Source organism: Meleagris gallopavo, chromosome 12, assembly GCF_905368555.1.
Source record: "Meleagris gallopavo chromosome 12, MGAL_WU_HG_1.1, whole genome shotgun sequence".
Taxonomy (NCBI): domain Eukaryota; kingdom Metazoa; phylum Chordata; class Aves; order Galliformes; family Phasianidae; genus Meleagris; species Meleagris gallopavo.
Genome location: NC_139415.1, coordinates 16,232,982 through 16,251,867, shown reverse-complemented (window position 1 = coordinate 16,251,867; position 18,886 = coordinate 16,232,982). Strand labels below are relative to the sequence as shown.

The window sequence follows — 18,886 nt, the reverse complement described above, 5'->3', positions numbered from 1 at the left end:
GTTAGAACAATTAAATGCATGATATTTTTGTAATGCTGTGTTTTGGAAAATCAATTATGGCCATTTTCCTTTGAAATGGCAATGAGACTGTTGTGCTGACAAAGTAGGATGCATTAGGAGGGGTGCTTGCTATCCACTCAAGAGTAACGTGCTTCTGTTTTTTCTTAGTGAGCAGGATATTCCCTGCAAGTCTGATCTGTACTGGAGCAGAGTGAGGGAGAGAATGCCAGGAGCAGACCGGTTTCAGTACTACGGAGTGTTTAAACCCGCTGCCCTGTGTTTCCTTGACTTAGAGAAAGTCCTGTTAGAGGCCACCTCAGCATTGGACTCATTGTGTTTGTTTTAGACAAAAAGAACGCCTTGCCCTTCAGAAGATCATAATGCATCACCTGATGAAATAGCCCAGAGAATAAGGGATGTAGTTAACACTTTTCCATTTAGCTTGGTTAATTTTCAGGAGGTAGAGCAAGATGTCTACAACATCTGGACTTATTTACTGGTCGCCAAAATACTGTCTGAAGATCAGACCTCTTCCTTTCTTGCCAGCCTTCCTCTCATTTCCCATTTTATGATCTGCCTTTTCTAGTGCTGCAGAGAGTAGATCTTGCAAGTCATGGCATTTGTTCAGGCCTTTCAGGAGAATTCTCTAAAAATGCTTTGCTTTCAATGCAGTGAAGGAGGGGCAATGACTTGCAAGGGCTGATAGCGTGGCTGGGAATTGGCATGTGCACAGACAGCACCTCTTGCTGTGATCCCTACGTTTTGTTCCTTTAGTGACCAAAAGTTTAGCTGTTTTTGTGCTCAGGTAGCTCAGATGTGTTCTCTGCTGTTTCTCTTGGGTGGTTTCAGTATCAGTCAGTGGAAATGGGCTGAAAGGGCACAGAAATGAAATCCTTCCCACTTGTTTTTTCCCACCTTGCCTCTGTTTGAAGACTGTGAATTACTTTGAGAAAGTGTCTGGGTCACATAGAGGTTGAGATAAAACCACTTAGCTGTGTGTGTGGTAATATCAATTGTCCTTGGGGGACAACTCCTTGGCAGGGGGGTTACCAAGTCTGATGTTTTCTACCTCATTAATAAAGTTTTTTGATGAGCGCGCAGCCAGGTACGGGACTCCAGACCTGCTTGTTGTAGGTACCTTCCTCACTTCTCCTTCTCGAGGGGCTTTTCCATTCAGATCAAACATCATCCTTCGTGCTGATCAGTGTGACTGCAGCCTGCTTGACCTGCAGGCTCACTGCCTTTATGCTCTTTGATGCAGTGTTCTGATAGGACTCACTCCTGTCTCACTTCCCCAGTACGAGTGGGCACATGTTCATACCAAAACCAAGGTCACTTCTGAGCCTGTTCTTCTTATGCTTGGCTTTTATCTGTTCTGTTTTCAACTTGTTGATGCAGAGTCTGTTCCATGCCCTGCCTAGGTGTTACTTCAGCTGCTTTTTTTCTTTTCCTGCATGGGTTGTCTTATTTGGGATTTTTTTGATTATTTTGGCTAAGAATGTAAAAATCTGATTTTGTGAGACTGTTCAGCCTTTGGCAGCGTGACTGCCAGGAGACTCTGCTTCAGCACAGAGAAGTTCCGTTCTGATTCATCTCTGCTGCCTTCTAGTTTCCTCTTTGGTTTAACTTTGGGTATCCGAATTGAGGTTAAAGTGTGACTCTTCAGTGGTGGTCACCTGCCACTCTCCTCCTATGCACCAAATGTAGATGTCTGCATTGACTTCCTAGCTCCTGGCTGTGCCTCCTTGGAGGCCAATTGCTGGGGGTTTTGCAGAGACACTGCTGAGCTGGGGCATGAGCACTCCTGGCTTTGTACCAGCCCTAAGGCAGGGCTGCACAGAGCCTTGTGGCCTTTCGGTGCCTTGGGAAAGAGACAGAGAGAAGGAAAAGGAGCTGTGTGTTTTTTTTGTTTGTTTGTTTTTGTTTTTTTTACCTCACTCAGAACTGGGAAGGAGGTGAGGATGGGATGGAGCTGGGACTGCTTTTGTACCTGTGGGAGGTGGTGGCTGCAGTGCTGCCCAACGCTGCCATCCCTGTCACTGAGAGGACCCCCTTTTGGGGGGCTGCCTTGTCCAGAGCAGTCCATAAAAACTGCCAGTAGTGACTGCGTGTGACCTCCACAGGAGCGGGGCGGTGTGTGGGTTTACACCTATCTGTTGGTTCCCAGAATTGCTGGTTAGCTGTAGAGAAAACAAGGGGACTACCTTGCGAAGCCGAATGGAGCTGGCACGAGATAAAGCAAAGTGCAGTCTGCTCAGATATGTTTTCTTACCATGGAACTGAGTAGCCCTGCACAAATGCCGTGGCTTTCTTTCACAACACAGGAGCTGATGAAGCTGTGAGCGTGGCGAGGCCAAGGGCTGTCAGCTCTGCTGTCCTGTGGGTCTGCCTTGAGTGAGCCATCCCCAGTGCAGCTGGAAAGGAGCTTTTCAAATTCTTCCTCTTTGAAATGCTTTTACCTACGTTTTTTTTTTTCCTGTTGTTTTCTTTTGTCAGACCAGAGTTGGTGCTTTGCCATGGAGGTGTGCTCAGCATGGCTGTGGTGCTCTCATTACTCACCATCATGGTTCCATCATCCCCTGCCCGCAGTTGGCAGGAGCAGTTGGATTGGCATGGCTTGATGCTGTTCAGACAGGCAGGAAAACTCTTGGGACTGCTGTCATGGCACATCTTATGCAGTGGAGATGAAGTTCTTCCTTTACCTTATAGGACTGGTAGCTGGTTATGCTGTTGCATTGCTTCTGTAGTTTTGGTTAAAGAAGTTTAGTCCTGAGTAAACGTATTACTCATCTTTTGGTTTAGCAGAAGTACACAGTGAACATGGCAAACATGGTTACCAACAAATGAGCATTCAGTAGCTGACTAATGCCAGTAAGCTTAAAAACAAGAAATCTGTTGAAGTTGTCAACTTGGTTTTGTGTAAGAGTGTCAGTGTTTTGAATTGTGTTGGTTAGAGCTACTCAGCTGAAAGAACAGAACAATAGACTGGTTTTATCTCCTTCACTTTGTGACTATTCACCTTTGTTCTAGCTCACGTTTCTTCTCATTCTTTCTTCACCTTATGTGTGAATAGATCGAATATAGAAATAATAGTAAGGAGCTAGCAAAACTGTGCTTAAGGACATGTTCTCCAGCAGTATCTGTGACTAGGAGTGGGTTGTGCATACGAGGTATGAAGTAAACATAACCATGGAGATGGTCTGAACCTCAGGATCTCAACCAAGACTGGCCTTGATTTAGTTTCTGGAATGAGAAAGTGCAGCTGCAGGTGGCAGTGAAGGGAGTCCTAAAGTTTTGCAAGCACCCAGGATACCTGACGCTGTTGTTTTAGCATCTTTGTGACAGTAAGTGCAGTTGCCAAGCAAAAGAACTCGGTACAGGCATATTGAATAAATACCTAAATCATGTTGTTAACTGGAATTGCAAATTGTACGTTGTTCACAGTGCTTATAGACAGTGTTTAGAAACTGCTTATAGGGTTGGAAATTCACTGGCTTGGGCAGTATATAAATACGAAGTCAAAAGCATCCAGAAAAGCGAGTTTGCATGGGAACTCCTACTGCTACAGCTATGTGGGTTTGTATTACTGTTAAATTTGGTTCTGGTGCAACAGTTTGCAGTTGATAAGCCCCAGACTCGTCACTTTGTCTCTGGTGCCAACCCACATGTTTTACCATGTATTTGGAGAGGAAGGTTCTTTTTTCAGTCTAGTTAGCTCATGACTGGAAAGCCCCACAGTGCCTGCATGTATGTAACTTAATACCTTTAAGGCCCTTTTTTGGGGGTGCAAGTTGGTCATGTTTTAACTGCCTTGAAAAAACAGGTTCCAGCACGACCTGTGTGATTTCAGCTGTGTTGCTGCCATGTGAAGAGAGGGCTGGGAAGGCTCCCTGCTCTCTTAAATCAAATTTGATAGCGCTGTCTTTTTCTCATGAGAATTAGATGCTTTTAAAAAATATCTTGCTTCTCTGTTCTAGTGGAAATTTTGATCAGGTTTGTTAAACAGAAACGGTACTGCGGAAGGTCAGAGCATGTAGGACTTCTGTTTCATCAGAGAAACTAAGAGAGATTATTACTATTTGTTAGTAGGGTCGTGTATTACGTACTGTCGTGAATAATGGTGTCAGATTTGTCATCTGCTGTGGATTCCTGTGTAGCTAAATACAACTTCTGACTCTTTGTTAAATTCTTTTGCTGAAGATGATTAGAAGATGGGTGCAGTTATACACTACGACACAGTCATGTTTTGGCAGTTTGCTTCTAACGAAGTCAGAATGATCTGACCTCATTGACCGGTTGGTTTTTGGAAAAGGGAAAATAAAAGTGCTAAAATACGTGAAGGAGAAGCCAGTTCCCCACGTAAGCGCAACACAGCAGCACAGTAGGGTCTCCTTAAGTGTGAACTGCAGAGCCCAGCCATGTGGTGACTTCTTGTTCTGTAAGAATTGGCTGCTTATCCCTGCATCCCAAGTGTGTACGTCTCATAGGCTCCCATCAGTCAGCTGCTGACTCACTTGGATGTGTAGACAGCTGTTCTGAAAGTAAATAAAGAAAATCATGCACACAATTATTTTTTTTAAAGGTGGGGAAGAACCGTCCCTAGGAGAGATGGTTTCTGCTAAGCCCTATTGTCATGGCAGATTGTGCAACATAAATTCAGTGTTATAAACAGCTTGTAATTTTAGTCTTCCATTTCTGCGTTAGCAGGAATTAGACAGAAGCTACTGGCATAGAGTTTAAACATTATTACCACAGTAAAAAAAGAAAAAAAAGTTGTAGTTATCGATCATAATGTGCCACCAGCTTCCTTCTCTATTGTGTATTAAGTATCGAGTGGGATGCTTTTTATTTTGTGCTGGTGTCAGAGAGGCAGTTCTGCAGGGCAGGAAGGAATGCAGAGGTTTGAATTCTGTCTTCTCATGAGGATGAAGCTTGTCTTGTAATCTGTGCTTTACCTGCTTACTCTTACGGAGGTTTTATTTAGTTTGTTTGGCTTGGGCAATGTTTTCACAAGCTGGCAAGCTCAATGTATTGTGACTCAAGTGTTGCTGTGTAGTTTTTGGAGTTATTCTGAAATTGCATTAAGCTGTTGCTCCATAGTTACCCAGTCACCTTCCCGGAGTTTGGAGCAGTCAGCCGTGATGCTCCAACAGCAGCTCTTGGTGTTGGCACACGTAGGGCAATAATGGGTGAGGACTTTGCTGTGGATTTCATGTTAGTTAGCTGTCATCTTCTACCGAGAGGCAGAGATTCTTGTAGGTGTTTTCTGACCCGGGAACTACATGTTGTGGAGTCCAAGGTTTGTGCTGCTCTGAGTTGTTTGATAGTCAGGCGTGAAGCGTTACCATGCAAGCCCAGCCACTTGGATGCTACTGCAGTGCTGTCTTCCATTTTTGCCCTGTGTACCCACGAGGACAAACAGCAGTCCGTGCCAACTGAGCTGCTCACGTTGTGCTATTTCAGTAGCAGGAGCTCACAGATGTGGCTTCAGAGGAGCCCCTGAGGGATGTGCTGGGTCAGTGCAGCCGGAGTGAGAGAGGATTAATTTGGGGATGACTTTGTCATGAGGATGCTTTCATGTGAGCTCGGCTAAATGCAGAGCTGCTTGCTCTGGTGAGCCGTGTGGAGAAGGCATCAATCAATATTATTATAGGGATTCAGTTCGTTCTGTTGGCTCCATTTTTGCTAAGCTGCTGTTCCTGTTGACATTCAAAGTAAAGTGTTGGCATGGAGAAAGCAAGCAAGATGAGGGACAGAAATGAAATTTATTCTGAAAATTTATTTGCATGCTCTAAGGGGGAAGTCGGAGGAAGTTCATGGAAAGCAGCAATGCCAGAGGTACCTTCAGGCTGCGACAACGGAAATGGCAGGCACAGAAAGGCAGCTCTTTGTGATGTGGGTCGTAGTCCTTCTGTGTATTATTTCTGTGAATGGTTTGGTCTGGTCAACTTGGTAACACAGTGGTCCCTGGGTTGGAAATATATAGTTGGTAGAGTGGTAAGGGAGAAAATTGAAATAGAATGTATTTTTCTTTGGACTGTGGGAGACAATGAGAACGTGTGTGGGATCCAGTCTGTTTTTTGGGTTATTGGGCTAAATCTCATTTGTGCCTTTGGATACCATTTTTTTCCTTCCAATTCTAGGAGGAAGTCTATAGGATGATGAGAGGCACAAGGTTAATTGATGATAACCAATGGTTATATTGCAGTATAATCACCAGTCCCTTGAGTGTTCAGTCAGTTGAGAGTCCCTTGGTTGTGGTCTAGCTTTGCCCTCAAAGCTTGACTTCTAATTAAATGAACAAAAAGCTGGGCTTAGATGTGTAAACAAGAATGCTCTCAAGACTTGCATTCAGATGGGAACAGTTAGTTTTTGTTTGGGTTGAGTATGCAAGCTAGAGATGGCAGTGTTGTATGAGTATTAGAAATAGAGAGTTTTAGTTACACTGTGGCCTGAAATGGTTGATGTTTCCTGGGTTGGGGGGTGTCTTTTGTCTCCCTCCCAAAGCAGGGAGAACTTGGTAGGCTTCGGGTGGTTCAAGTGGTGAATTGAGTGAGGAAGCACCCTTGTTGAACGGCTTGGAAGGCAGCTCTGGATAGAGGATTAGTTCCTTGTTACTGCTTCTGACATCCCAAGAGGTAATAGAGGAGCTGGCTTCCCTGGGAAGAGCGCAAGTGATTGATGTGACACATACAGGATAGGTGAGCTTAGAGAGTACAGAAACTTTGTGGGAGGTTGTGTAAGTACATTAAAGGCACTAAAATATATATTTCATTCACAATGTCACTACGAAGGCAAAAACCGAGAGCGTGGTGGGTGGTGGAAGACTGTTTTAATGTAAAGTGTCGTAAGAAATCTCTCCAACCACTGATTTCTGTGAACTCCACATTTAATTTCATCTTTACACAGTATGCAATTAAAGAATCCTTAGATTTCTGCAGTAACATTTCTCCCTGCGTCTGCAGATGGTGCAGCTATGCTGAAACCTTCCTGCGTGGGCTCAGAGGGGGATTGTGGCTGCTGATGGGTTCCTCCTTGAGCTCAACATGCTTGGTGCCTTTTGGAGTGACATTACAGGATGGGCTGTGCAGACGGTCGGGCCCCGGCTGCAGTACTGGGCTCTTCAGAGATGGCCAAATAAAATCAGTTCTCTTTGTCAGGGCTGTACGGGAATGCTGATGGCTTTATTAAAACGAGCATGGTACGTATCAGGAAGAACAAAGATGAAGATCAAGTATTACTGTTCCTTGTTTGTAATCTGTACAGGCATAATGTTTTCAGACCGTTGCCTTTCCATTTCCACTGATCCTTTGCTTCCCTTCTGAACAATTACAGTTGTGTAGAAGAGAGGCTCCCTTTCAGTCTGCTGAAGGGCCTTATTGTGCCTTGGTACCTTTTTGGTAACCTGACTCGGGTCGGTTTTGAGTAACCTGGAGGCTCAGAAGCTGTCATCAGCTGTACTTTAACCCTCAAGTGTCCGCAAGGTCTTTTTTGAGCCTTTTTTTTCTTAAGGTGCCAGACAGCCCCTCTCTTGAGTTAATCCAATATATAGTAAACATCTCAATATGCAGACCGTTATGCATTATGCAGATCTCAATCCATCCGGTACAATAAGTGCCTTCTTTGTTGTTGTGAAAGAGATTGTGACACTGGAGATGTTTGCCTTGAAAAGGACGCTGTATGGTGCGGAGCTGGGATGAGCACCGCTGGACTGCAGCCACGTTCAGTAGCTGCTTTGGACTTTTAATTAAATAAAGACCTGCCATAGATTAAAAAACACGTGATGGGCAGGAAACGGCTCTGTAGGGAATAAACATCAACGCTGTTCAAAGATGTGCTGCTCTCCCAGCAGGCCCCAGCTCTGGGCTGGGTTGCTGAAGGATGGTGCATCTGAGCCTCTCCTTATAGGAGGTTGGGAGATGGTGGTGAGCTCCTGTGGGCAGGAGCTGCAGCACAGGACTTCTGTGCTGAGGTGTTTACCCAGACACGGATACCTCTGTGGAGTTTAGAATCTATTGCTGCTTGTTATTTAAATAAGCATTTCTTTCAAGAAGTGGTTTTCCACCTAAAATCAGATTCAGTTTAGAATAAATCTGAGATAAGGTATGTAGCTTAAGGAAAGGGTAGAAGGTCTATGTGCAGCTGAATGAAAACTGTTTGCATCTGATGTGGCAGTTATCCTGGGTGTTGGTAATCTGCCCGAGAGCTGCTGGGGCAGGATGAAAACACATGCTGCCTTTTTATTTTTCTTTTAGTGAGAAAAGCAAATGCATGATAGTGAATTTCCAGTTAAGAACAGAGCACAAAGCAGAAGCAAGCTGTAGCAGTCATATTTAAAAATGATATTTGCTAGGATATCAAAATCACTTAAATGGAAAATAAATATTTTGAGGAACATTTGAGGTGCTGTTCAGCCTGACAGGCCAGAATGTATTGTAAGTTCACGTACGCTTCTTGTAAAATGGGATCCAAAGAAAACACAGCACTGCCAAATGGAAATTGTGGTACACTTTGAGCTCTGATTAATTTGTTTTTTATAAAATCCCTTTCAGAGCAATGAGAAAAACGTGAGAGAAGATGATGCATTGTGTTATAATTAACTTTTGAGAACAACGTGAACTTTAAACGAACTGAGGAAAAAAAAGTCTGCTTTGATTGGAACTATTTATTCCAAATGTTAGCACAGACCGAGGTGCTTGTCCTACCTCCCTTCTAGGGTTCTGCAGTTCTCATTACATATGTTGAGGTCTGCAAGATGTGACTTTGTTGATAAACTAATAAGTTCTTGAATCAGAAGTTCTTAAATCAGCAGCACGCTCATCTGTAGGCAGTTCCTAGGCTGGAGCCCGCTGGACTTCTTCCTCTCCTGTATTAAGGGGATGAGGTTTCATAACTGAGGAAAGAGAGTGCATACTTTATGGAAAAAGTTCTAGGAATCTCATTGATTTATAAAAGCATTAAATATCTGAAATTAAGTAACTTTCAAGCTGAGACAAACATAAAGCTAAAACCAATATGACTTGCAAAGCCAAGCTGCAGACCCGGCGCAGGAGCAGACGTATAATGCTTGAGTTAATGGTTGCTGCCATTTCTCTTACAAATTGTTCTTTAGGGTATTGTAACTCAGCTGTTTTTAAACCCATCACTCTGGAACCTTGCCTACAAAATGTCAGCGCAAGTGCAAATTTTACTCCTTTAACAAAATAAAGGGCTTGGAGCAGCTAAGCTTTCTAAAATTTTATGGCAGTAGAATAGATTTTGCTGCTTCGGCTTTGCCATAACAAGAACCATACTGTTCACCTTGTCCTGCCAGGAGGTTGAGGCAGAAACCAAAACAGTTAAATTGGAGAAACTGTGCTGTAATTTGGCTCTTTTCCACAAGGGAAGCCTGCTGCCCAGCTGTAAATATGCTGGTATTGGTGGGCTGTGCTTTGGGCAGAGGGCACTGCCTCTTGAGGTTGGGTTGGAGGGATCACAGAACGGTAGGGGTTGGAAGGGGCCTCTGGAGATCATCTGGTCCAAGTCTTTGTTTGAAAAGATGACTTCTTCAGAAGAGAATTATGGAAATCGATACTGCAAACTGGTACTGACTTGTATATGCAACTTTACCTGGGCTGGGGCTGTCTGTGCGGGTTCAGGAGGAGAGGCCTGTGTTTGCCTCGTGTGACTGCTCCATCTGTAAGCAGGGCTGTGATCTCGGATATCTTGTATGTTCCCTCTCTCCCATCTGGCTTTGAAAGCTGAGCAGTGCCATCCCATTCACCTTGCTGTTTTCCTTTCCTTGAAGTCAAAACCCTGACACTTACCCATGCAGCAGTATGCAGTTCTTCTGTGATCAGCATATACTAAAATGGGAATTCCTCACCTTGCTGCTCCTGAAGGCCAGATGTTCTGCTAGGTACACAAGGTTTTGTTTGTTGATTTGTTTTTAAGGTTTTCTTGGTGGTGGCTGCTTACAGTACAGCAGTCCCCATTAAAATAGCCTTTGCTTTCAGTTAAGATCTTTTACAGAAAGATTTGGTAGCAGTTTGCACAGAAGACAGCTGCTTGTCAGCAGAGATCCTGTCCTGTTGTGTTTTTTTTTTTTTAACATCCCTCTAACAAGAAAGTGGCACTCTTATTTTGCTTGTAACGTATGTTATGTGCTGTAATCATTTGGCGTGTTACCTGTCTTTTAATTCCTTGTTGGATGTTAGGAATTCGTTGTCGGACATTAGAGATGCTGTGGTTTTAGTGTGTTTGCGTTCTGGATCCTTTTGTTAGCTGAAGGTATTAGCTTTAGATAAGTCTTGTACTACAGAAGGGCTGCTTTGGATTGTCAGAGTGGTTTCTGAATCTCTGGACTGTTTGTCAGGGTTAGAATTAAAATTTTTGGCTTCAGTGTTTATGTTGAGGCTTATTCCTCGTCTGAGGAAAAGATGTTGTTAAAACAATTAAGCCTCACATGTGTAAGGAGAGAACCTTTCCACAAAATTAAATTGCTTGGGGTTTATTTAAGTTTTGGGTTTCCCAAATAAATTGGCATTTGACTTTGTTTGCTTAAAAGCAAGTCATTATCTGTTCTGGGGAATCTTTATTTCCATGTTTTCCATGGAAGACAAAGTCAGAGGGAGTCCAAGAACAACAGCTCTGCACGCCATCGTTCTTTGTCTTACTTCAAAGTGTATTTTGTCTAATTATTGCATTATTATTGCTTTTCTTCCAGTGCCTTTAACATTCTTATTGTGGTGCATGTATTAGATGGAAGGATCTAATACATAGACTTATTAGGGAAAAATCCTTTTGGCCATTGTTTTCTAGAGTGCATTGAGTTCAATCTCATGTTTTCAAGGGAAATTCCTCACTGTGATGCTGTGTGTTCTTGTAAACAAACTTATCCTGTTTCTTAGAGGAACTTTTTTGTCTCGATGCCAAGAATCAGTGAAACTGGGTTCACAGGAACATGGGAATGCCACGCTTTAGTTACAGGCCCAAGTGCTTTCTTTCCTCCCAGTTGCAGTGCAGGCTGTGCTGAGCAGTTTCTGTGGTCCTGGTGGTGCTGCTGGTCTATGGCAGGGCTAGCATTGAGAATCCAGGCTCGTTTACCCTGTGACCCTGGAAGAAAGAACGATTTGAGCAGTTGTAATTATTTTTTTTTTTTTTAGAAAATTTTTGCCTTTATGCCCGTGTATCATGAAGGCTGGGGAGGAGGGAGGAAGTAAATTCAGTATGCACTGACCAGTGGGTTACTGTCTGTGTTACTTCTTGGGAGTTGTGCAGCCGAACCCCTGGTCAGATCCCATGTATATAATGATTTTAACTTGCAGCAGGACATGCGGATGCACTCAGTTTGTGTTCCTCAATCTGTTGCAGCTCTCTTTAACACAGCAGTAATAAAACAAGGCTTCCTTGTCTGCTGAAGGATGTGGCTCATAGCGCTGTGCTGCTGCTAGTAGAGATCGTAGTGATGAGTTAAATTATGCAAATATTCAGGATAGATGTAAACCAGGCACTCATTTCCTATTTTAACATTGCAGCCTGATTATTAAGTTAAAACAAAACAAAAAAACCACTCAGCGAGTGTATGGCCATGGGAGTAGCCTACGTGCATTACAACTTTAAAAGTCTTAAAAGTGCTTTATTGCTAACTTTCCTTTTTCTTCCACATTTTCAGTTTGTGGGCCGAACGTTGACATTCGCAACGATATCCATGAGCTGAAACGTCTGGAGAACTGTACGGTAGTGGAGGGTTTCCTTCAGATTCTGCTCATCTCTAAAGCAGAGGATTACCGCAACTTCCGCTTCCCGAAGCTGACTGTCATAACTGACTACTTGCTGCTGTTCCGTGTGGCAGGCTTGGAAAGCCTCAGTGATCTCTTCCCCAACCTCACAGTCATTCGTGGGAGGAACCTCTTCTACAACTATGCCTTGGTTATCTTTGAAATGACAAATCTGAAGGAGATCGGGCTTCACAATTTGAGGAACATAACCCGCGGGGCCATACGGATTGAGAAGAACTCTGACCTGTGTTACCTCTCCACAGTGGACTGGTCTCTCATCCTAGATGCGGTCTCTAATAACTACATTGTTGGAAATAAACCGCCGAAGGAGTGTGGGGACTTGTGTCCAGGAACGATGGAGGAGAAGCCGCTGTGCGAGAAGACCTCTATTAACAATGAGTACAACTACCGCTGCTGGACCACCAACCACTGCCAGAAAAGTAAGAGCTGAGCAGCTTGTGCTTTTTCTTGTCACTTTCTGAAGTAAAGGTTTAATTTTGTGGTTGTATTTTAAGCTCTTTAACGACATAAGCTTTTATTCTGGTATGTAGGCCCACATGACATGTTATCCAGTTACTAGACAGATGAATTCCTATCAGCAAGTAAAGGATCATCACACTCAATTAAAACGACAACAAAACAAAACCAGCCACGAAAACTCACAAACTTTCTGGGCTACTTCCTCATTAAGAAGTGCCAAGTGTTTCAGCGTAGAATTAGAGCCATTGTAGCAAAGCTGGAACCACTTCTGTGTCTGTGAATGATTTAGGCAGGAGATGGCTTTCAGGTACCATCTTCTTCTTGCTGAAGTGATGTTTCACGTGTATCTGTGTGTGCCTCTCATTGCTGAGCTGTTTCCCCTGGCACGCACCTTGAGGAATTTCTGTTATAATAAATTCTGTATGTAAACATGTTTACTAAAATCATTTTTTATGGTACAATCTGTAGTGTTAAAGAGTCGATGGCTATCGTGGCTCTCAGTGAAATGGTCCTTGCCTGTTTTCTTGTTATCTAGCACGATGGGGTTTTTGTTTTTCCGATAGCAATCAGTAGCAAAAGCACAAGCTGATCTCTTCTCACTTTTTAAAAATAGAGTAAACAAATACATAGTTTACTCAGATAACATGATTGCATGACAGGCTCTTTGAGTTCATCCTGTAACTTCAGGAAAGCTGAGCCCTGGAGTATCAGCAGGTCTTAATTACAAGCGGTCGTCGCTGGGAGGAACGATTCCTAAATTCCATGCACTGTCCTGAGTAAAGCTGCTCTAATGCTGGGAAACGTGACCTCGGCTGTTCAGCCTACCTTTGTCTGGGGAAGGTGGTTGTTTCTTGTTTGTAGGTGGGTAAAGCCCTCATGTTCAGTTAGAACTGAAATGGAGCAACTTGCCGGGCCTTTCAGTGAGCATATGGCAAAAATATCTCAGAAGTCACAGATAGGATTGTGATTTTTATTAATAACTTGTACAGGAAATGAAGTTTGTGTTGAAACGAGAAAACCCCTCACACTTAACTGGTAGGCACGTGGCTTGTCTGAGGTGAGGGAAGTGAGCTGCTCTGCTTTGTTCCCATGTGCTGCTATAAGTCGTTTGGCTTCAGAGCCAAATTTATGTCCTCATCACAAGAGTGCAACTCCGTTCTCTGCAGTGTCATAGGTGATTCCTTTGCAACATCCTTTGCCCTTAGTGGTTTGAATGGATGTAACTAGAGTATGTTTAATGGAATATTTTTCCTGCTGTGTGCTGTAGCTGTTTGGAGTAGACAAAAACAATGTACAAGGAAAGCTTGTTGACTTCTAGGGGAATGTTAACATAATTCGGATCCCAAATGCACACGAGAAGAAATCTGTTTAAATAAGATGAGGTCATAGTTAAACTGTGATGACAGCACTTTTAAGGAAGGAATGTAAGTAATGTAGTTCTTTCCCTGTATGCTTTCATCTTCCTTTTGTGGGAGATCATGAAGAAGAAAGCAAGTATTGAAATACAGCCTTAAAAGGCTCACGAAGAGCATTATGCTGCAAAAAACAGCGTAGTTTTAGGCTCTAAACTTCAGGGTATCTTAACGTGCAGAGCATAACAAAAGCTACCAAGTTCTATTAAATAAACAGTGAAGAAATTGGACCTATTTAATCTCCTAGTCCTGATAAGCTACTTTGGGAAGGGAAGGCTTTTCCATTTGCCAGCTGTTGGTCTTAAAAATAAAATTTAAAAAGCCAAACCACAATCCAAAAGTCAGTCCCCTTATGAAGATAACTGAGGGAGGTGTATGTGCCCAGTTGTTCAAAAGGAAGCTTTTAGTCTGTTGTGCTGCATTGCGTGAATGTGTTGGCAGTGAACTCCTGGTCTGGAGAGGATTCTGGTGTACAAAACTGCAAGGGCATGAAAAAGAATAGAGGCAAGGACTTGAAGTGACTGTGTGTTGTTATCTGTGTTTTCCTTCCAGTGCAGACATGAGACCTATGCTATTTTCCAGGGATATTTTCTCATGTAGTATTTAATTTAACCCTGACATTCTCCCTGTGCGTCACAGTAACGTCGAACTGAAAATGCTGTCTATCACTCAGGGTTCATTTATGCCTTTTTATTTTTCTTTGTTCTGGATCTGTGGAGGAGTGTACATGAAATCTCTTTTGTCCTTGTGTAGGTTTTACGCTGAAAGATATCAGGTTGGTGGGTAAAACGTTGTGTGGGAACACTGAGTACTTTAAAGTAGCCTGCCTTCTTGTTTAGCGTTGCCACTGAGTAGAAATTGTTTTCTTCCTTCTCTTTCTTGCTCACAAACAAAGGAAAAATGCTGTGCTTCCTTCAGTGTAACTTGTGCAGGAACAATGTTGAGGGTGGAGGGAGGAGAGAGGGAAGGATATGCTGTGTTTGACTCATAATAATCCACTGTCGTCTCTGTAATAGAACAAGCTACAAAGCTGTAACTCTTTTCAGTTTTTTTTAAGGTTCATCATGAAGTGTCAGCAGCGTCTCTGCCAGCTGTGTTCCCTGGTGTCTGTGCTGTGTGCATCCCTTTACCTGGGAGTGCCCCAGGGCAGCAGCCTTGCTTTGCTGGCTGTGCTGTGTTTGACGTGCTGTGATCTCTGTGACCTGCACCTAGTTTGCTTTTGGTGGACCAAACGCCTGCCGTACTTCATTCATTTCTGTTGCAGATCCACATAGAAACTTCTTCCGAGTTAGAAAAGTACTGAAGTTGTTTACGTGAATGGTTGGGCTTTGAGGCACAGCAGAGATGGAAGAGGTAAAAATGTAGTGCTCAGGCACATAAATAAGAATCTCTTTGGCTTTTTTTCCTAGCAGTTGTGACTGCTGGGAACACTTGTGGAAGCTGCTTGCATCTTACTCAGCGATTGATGTGAGAACCAGAAAGATGTTCCTGCTGTGCCCCTTGAAAGAGCAGTCACTGGTGGCACGTTCGCTTGGCCTATCCATTGACCTACTGTAAAGAAAACTCCCATTGTATTCTGTATTCTTTTGCTGATGGCTAAATTTTGAGGTTTGCTGCCTTAGTCACTGGGCCTTTGCATAAACCAATTGTGAATTGCAGCCTTGAAAGCTTGCCTTTCAAGACAAGATCCCTTGTCTACCATAATCTGCGTTCAGTTTTTTGAATGAATCCAGCTAATGCCTCCTACAGAACTTGTGCTTGTAGAGGCCATGAGAAGCAAAGCAGGCAAGGTGTTTGTGGAGCAATAGCAAAGCCAGCAGTGATGCAACTATGTAGGATCTGTAAGGTTTTTAGGGTTTTTGATCTCTGCATCTTAATCATTTATCAGCTCTGCATCCGCCATCAGGTATCAGCTGTAAAAACCATGAAAGCGATTATCTGAAGTGCATGAGAGACCTTTAGAATTAGATTAAAAAAATTATATGGGTTTGAATTCTTTTTCTAGAGAGTTGGGACTGTAAGTGTCTGTTTTAAGAGGTGAATTTGATGTGAAAAACAATAGCTTGTGTAGACTACTCCAAAATACAACACAAGAAAAGTTCAGCCTTCCAAGTGTGTGAAACCAAAGACCACAGAAAAGGCATGTGAGGATTTAGAGGCTGATAAAGAAGCAGATGGCAACTGAGCACAAAATGTTTTCAATGAAAATGTATCCTTATTCCTCTCTGAATTGCTTTGACAGTGGCCTGAAAAGATGCGGTCTATGTGGGGAATGGTGAGCAGGAGGGAAAGAATGACAGTGAGTGGGAAGCGTGGTCCATATGCATCTTCCACTGAAATGTTTAAACATATGGAGACAGTAACATGATGTGTTCTCACAAATATTCGGAATCTGCTCCTGTTTGTTTACACGGAGCTCAGCAGATAATGCAGCTGAGTGGTATCGTTTGACACAGCTCCATTGACTCGTGCAGTGCTTACCAGCGCGCGCCATCTGGGGCTCTGCTCCCTGTTGATTCAGCAGAGTAGTGGTGAAAACCATGTGCTGGGATTTGTTTTCCCTTCCTCCTCCTTGGTTTTTCCTCTCTTTCTCGCTTCCCTGTCCTCTGGAAGTGTTGGATGTATGTGAACTATGCACATGGGAGGGAAGGGGGCAAAAGACAGCAAGGAGACAAGCTGGGAGCTGGAGGTGCTGGATCACACTGCCTGTATTTTTGTTTGCAATTACATGCTGCTGTTTGCTTCTTTATTCAGAGTTATATTTTTGTGTTTTGTTTGCTTGTTTGAATCCTGAAATGTAGTAGAAATTTCCTGTGTCAGCAGAAGACGACATGCGTTGCAAGTTTTTCTCTTCTAGCAAGCAGATGTGATGTGATACAACATTAAGTGGAACTTGTGTGCATAGCACTGATCCAGCTTCTTCTGCTGGGTTTAAGAAAAGCAGAAAAGGCTTGATACAAACCTGGATGTATTTAGACGTTGACAGGTTGTTTGTCCATTTGGTTGGTATGCAAACTGCAGCAAATAAACATCTGATGTGAGGAATAAACAGAAGGGTGGACAAAAATATTGGAAAAGACACAGTTGGTGTCACCAAGTTAGAAAAATCTGGAGCATGTTAAAAATTTTTTTGTTAGTGTTTTGGTGCTGAATGAAGCTTTCCCTGACTTTCAGTTCCCTCCTGAGCAGCCTGCTCTTCAGCCAAAGGGTTCCTGGAACTTGTATTATGGCTGTGAGAGCATATTTAATTAGGAAGCTGGAGCAGCCGCAGAGTAGTGCAGGCCAATCTGCAGTTAATTACGGGAGCAGCAGTTCATATTCTGAGAAAAGGGCTAAAATGTAAGTGTGTGTTTGCTCTTTTCCTTTGTCCTGTAGCAAGGTTCTGTTGCAGGTTACCGTAACCTGGGAGGAGCATCTCAAGTCCTGCAGCCAGCGCCAGGCACTGAAAACCAAGTGCTGATGTTTACTATTTGTGATTTGCGTTGGCACAACTATACAGCATTTCTGGGAGGCCTTCAATTTTTTTGAGTTTTGTTTTTCATTATTAAAGGCTTGATACAATGAATTGTGTGCAGCAATGAGACTTTGCCAGTGGCTTTTTTTTATTTAAAAACACTTCAAAATCGATGCAAAAATTGTAAGTTATAAAGTCAAGAGAAATACCTTGAATTTGTAAGGTAAAATGAACTTTTCTTAGGATCTTGAACCTTGTGTTTTCTCCTTGCACTTGCGTACATTTGTGCACACAATTTTTCTGCTTTTGGTTTTGCATGCAGTGCTTCTGCAAATAGAAGCTAACTTCTCTCACTGCACAGACTGAGGACAATGTAAGGTTTGAAGAATTACTTTTTTTCTTTAATTATTTTGCCTTCTTTTGCTGTGGTGCCATTCTAGATCTGTGAAGTGACATGTGTCTAAACTTGAACCTCAGCTTTGGTTACCATGCACAGCATAGGTTTCCTGGCACGGTTGATAGATGTTAGGCAAATGTTTGGTAACAGAATAGGCAGTTGTGTAGTTAATTACATGCAATGTAAGACTGAAGTTTTATGATAAATTTTCGAAACAACTGGGAATAGCTAGCAAAATGTCAGGGAAATGTCAATTGTAAAACCAGAAGAAAGCTGTGTTTTTGCTAATGTTGCAGAGACAAGGCAGACTTGCTCTGGCTCAGCATTTTCTGCAGTTCAGTGTCTGTGCCTGTTACTTGAGCAAGTCGGCTGTTGGCTAAGTAGTTGCTGGGGATTCCTGTTGTGACAGTGATTGTGTGGATGTGAGTGAAGATGAGCTGAGCCTTGTCATTCTGTGTGGGAGGGGACCCTGAAGAGGTCTGTCCCCCACCCAGCTGTCCATCTGCACGGACTGCACAGAGCTGTGTCTGCACTGATGGCTGGTCTACAATGAAATTTGGCTGGAGTGGACTGAAGGAGATTTGGAAGTGGCCATGTGAGCAAAGTCACTGAACTCACCAACCTGATTTTTGTATGAAATAAAGGTAAATCTGAGTTCAACCCTGCGCCAGTTGTGCCCCCAAACATTTTGAATGATATGTGCCGTTTTTCTTTTTCCTCCTCCAAATAGCATGAATATGGGAACTAATTGTCCTGAAGTGTTTTCATGAATTGTTTTCATGTGGCAAACAAGTTTCTCAGTGTGTAACAGTGATGAAGCAGTCTTTGTTTAGGCTTCCTTCCCACTAATGGTGTGATTTTCCTCTCAAGTCAGTTCATGGCTCTGAGAACGAACTTGTAATAGGATGCTTGAATAATAGTGCGTTAATTCAGACTGTAGGATCACTTTGGTTATTTTTTTATCTGCTCCTCTACGCCCTCCACTTTTGGGGTGAGCTGGGCCTTGTTCAGTTGTTGAGTCTTTTCCTTTCCATCCACGGTGAAATTCTCAGCGTTGGCAGTGGAATGTGTATGTGCTGTCAGCTCAGCACTGAAAATGCTATAGCCAATGACTTGTCCACCGTAACGAGGTGGTCAGGTCCTGAGGTGCCCGCAGTCTGCACAGGTGAAGCTAAAATCCTGTGAGCTCAGGGTATTCTCATTTTTTCTTGTGAACTGTATCTCCGTAGGCGAGATGAACCTGCAGCTACCTGCCCACAGCACTGCTCTGTGTGCCCTGGCTAATCATTAAATGTGTTTATGTGACCCTTGACACCATGAGTGAGAACAAACTGGGTGGGTGAGGTGAGGATCCCTGGTCGACCTGCTGCTGCCGGGGAGTTTG

The 18,886-nt window shown here is 43.2% G+C and overlaps 1 protein-coding gene across 2 annotated transcripts in view; it reads left to right on the top strand.

Annotated features, from left to right (window-relative positions):
* Positions 1-18,886, top strand: part of IGF1R (insulin like growth factor 1 receptor) — a 150,287-nt gene that overhangs the window by 12,322 nt on the left and 119,079 nt on the right. For both annotated transcript variants that reach the window (XM_085233854.1, XM_085233853.1), the window contains exon 2: positions 11,654-12,199. In XM_085233854.1, the coding sequence (XP_085089980.1) occupies positions 11,654-12,199 (546 nt within the window). The remainder of the gene's footprint in view (positions 1-11,653; positions 12,200-18,886) is intronic.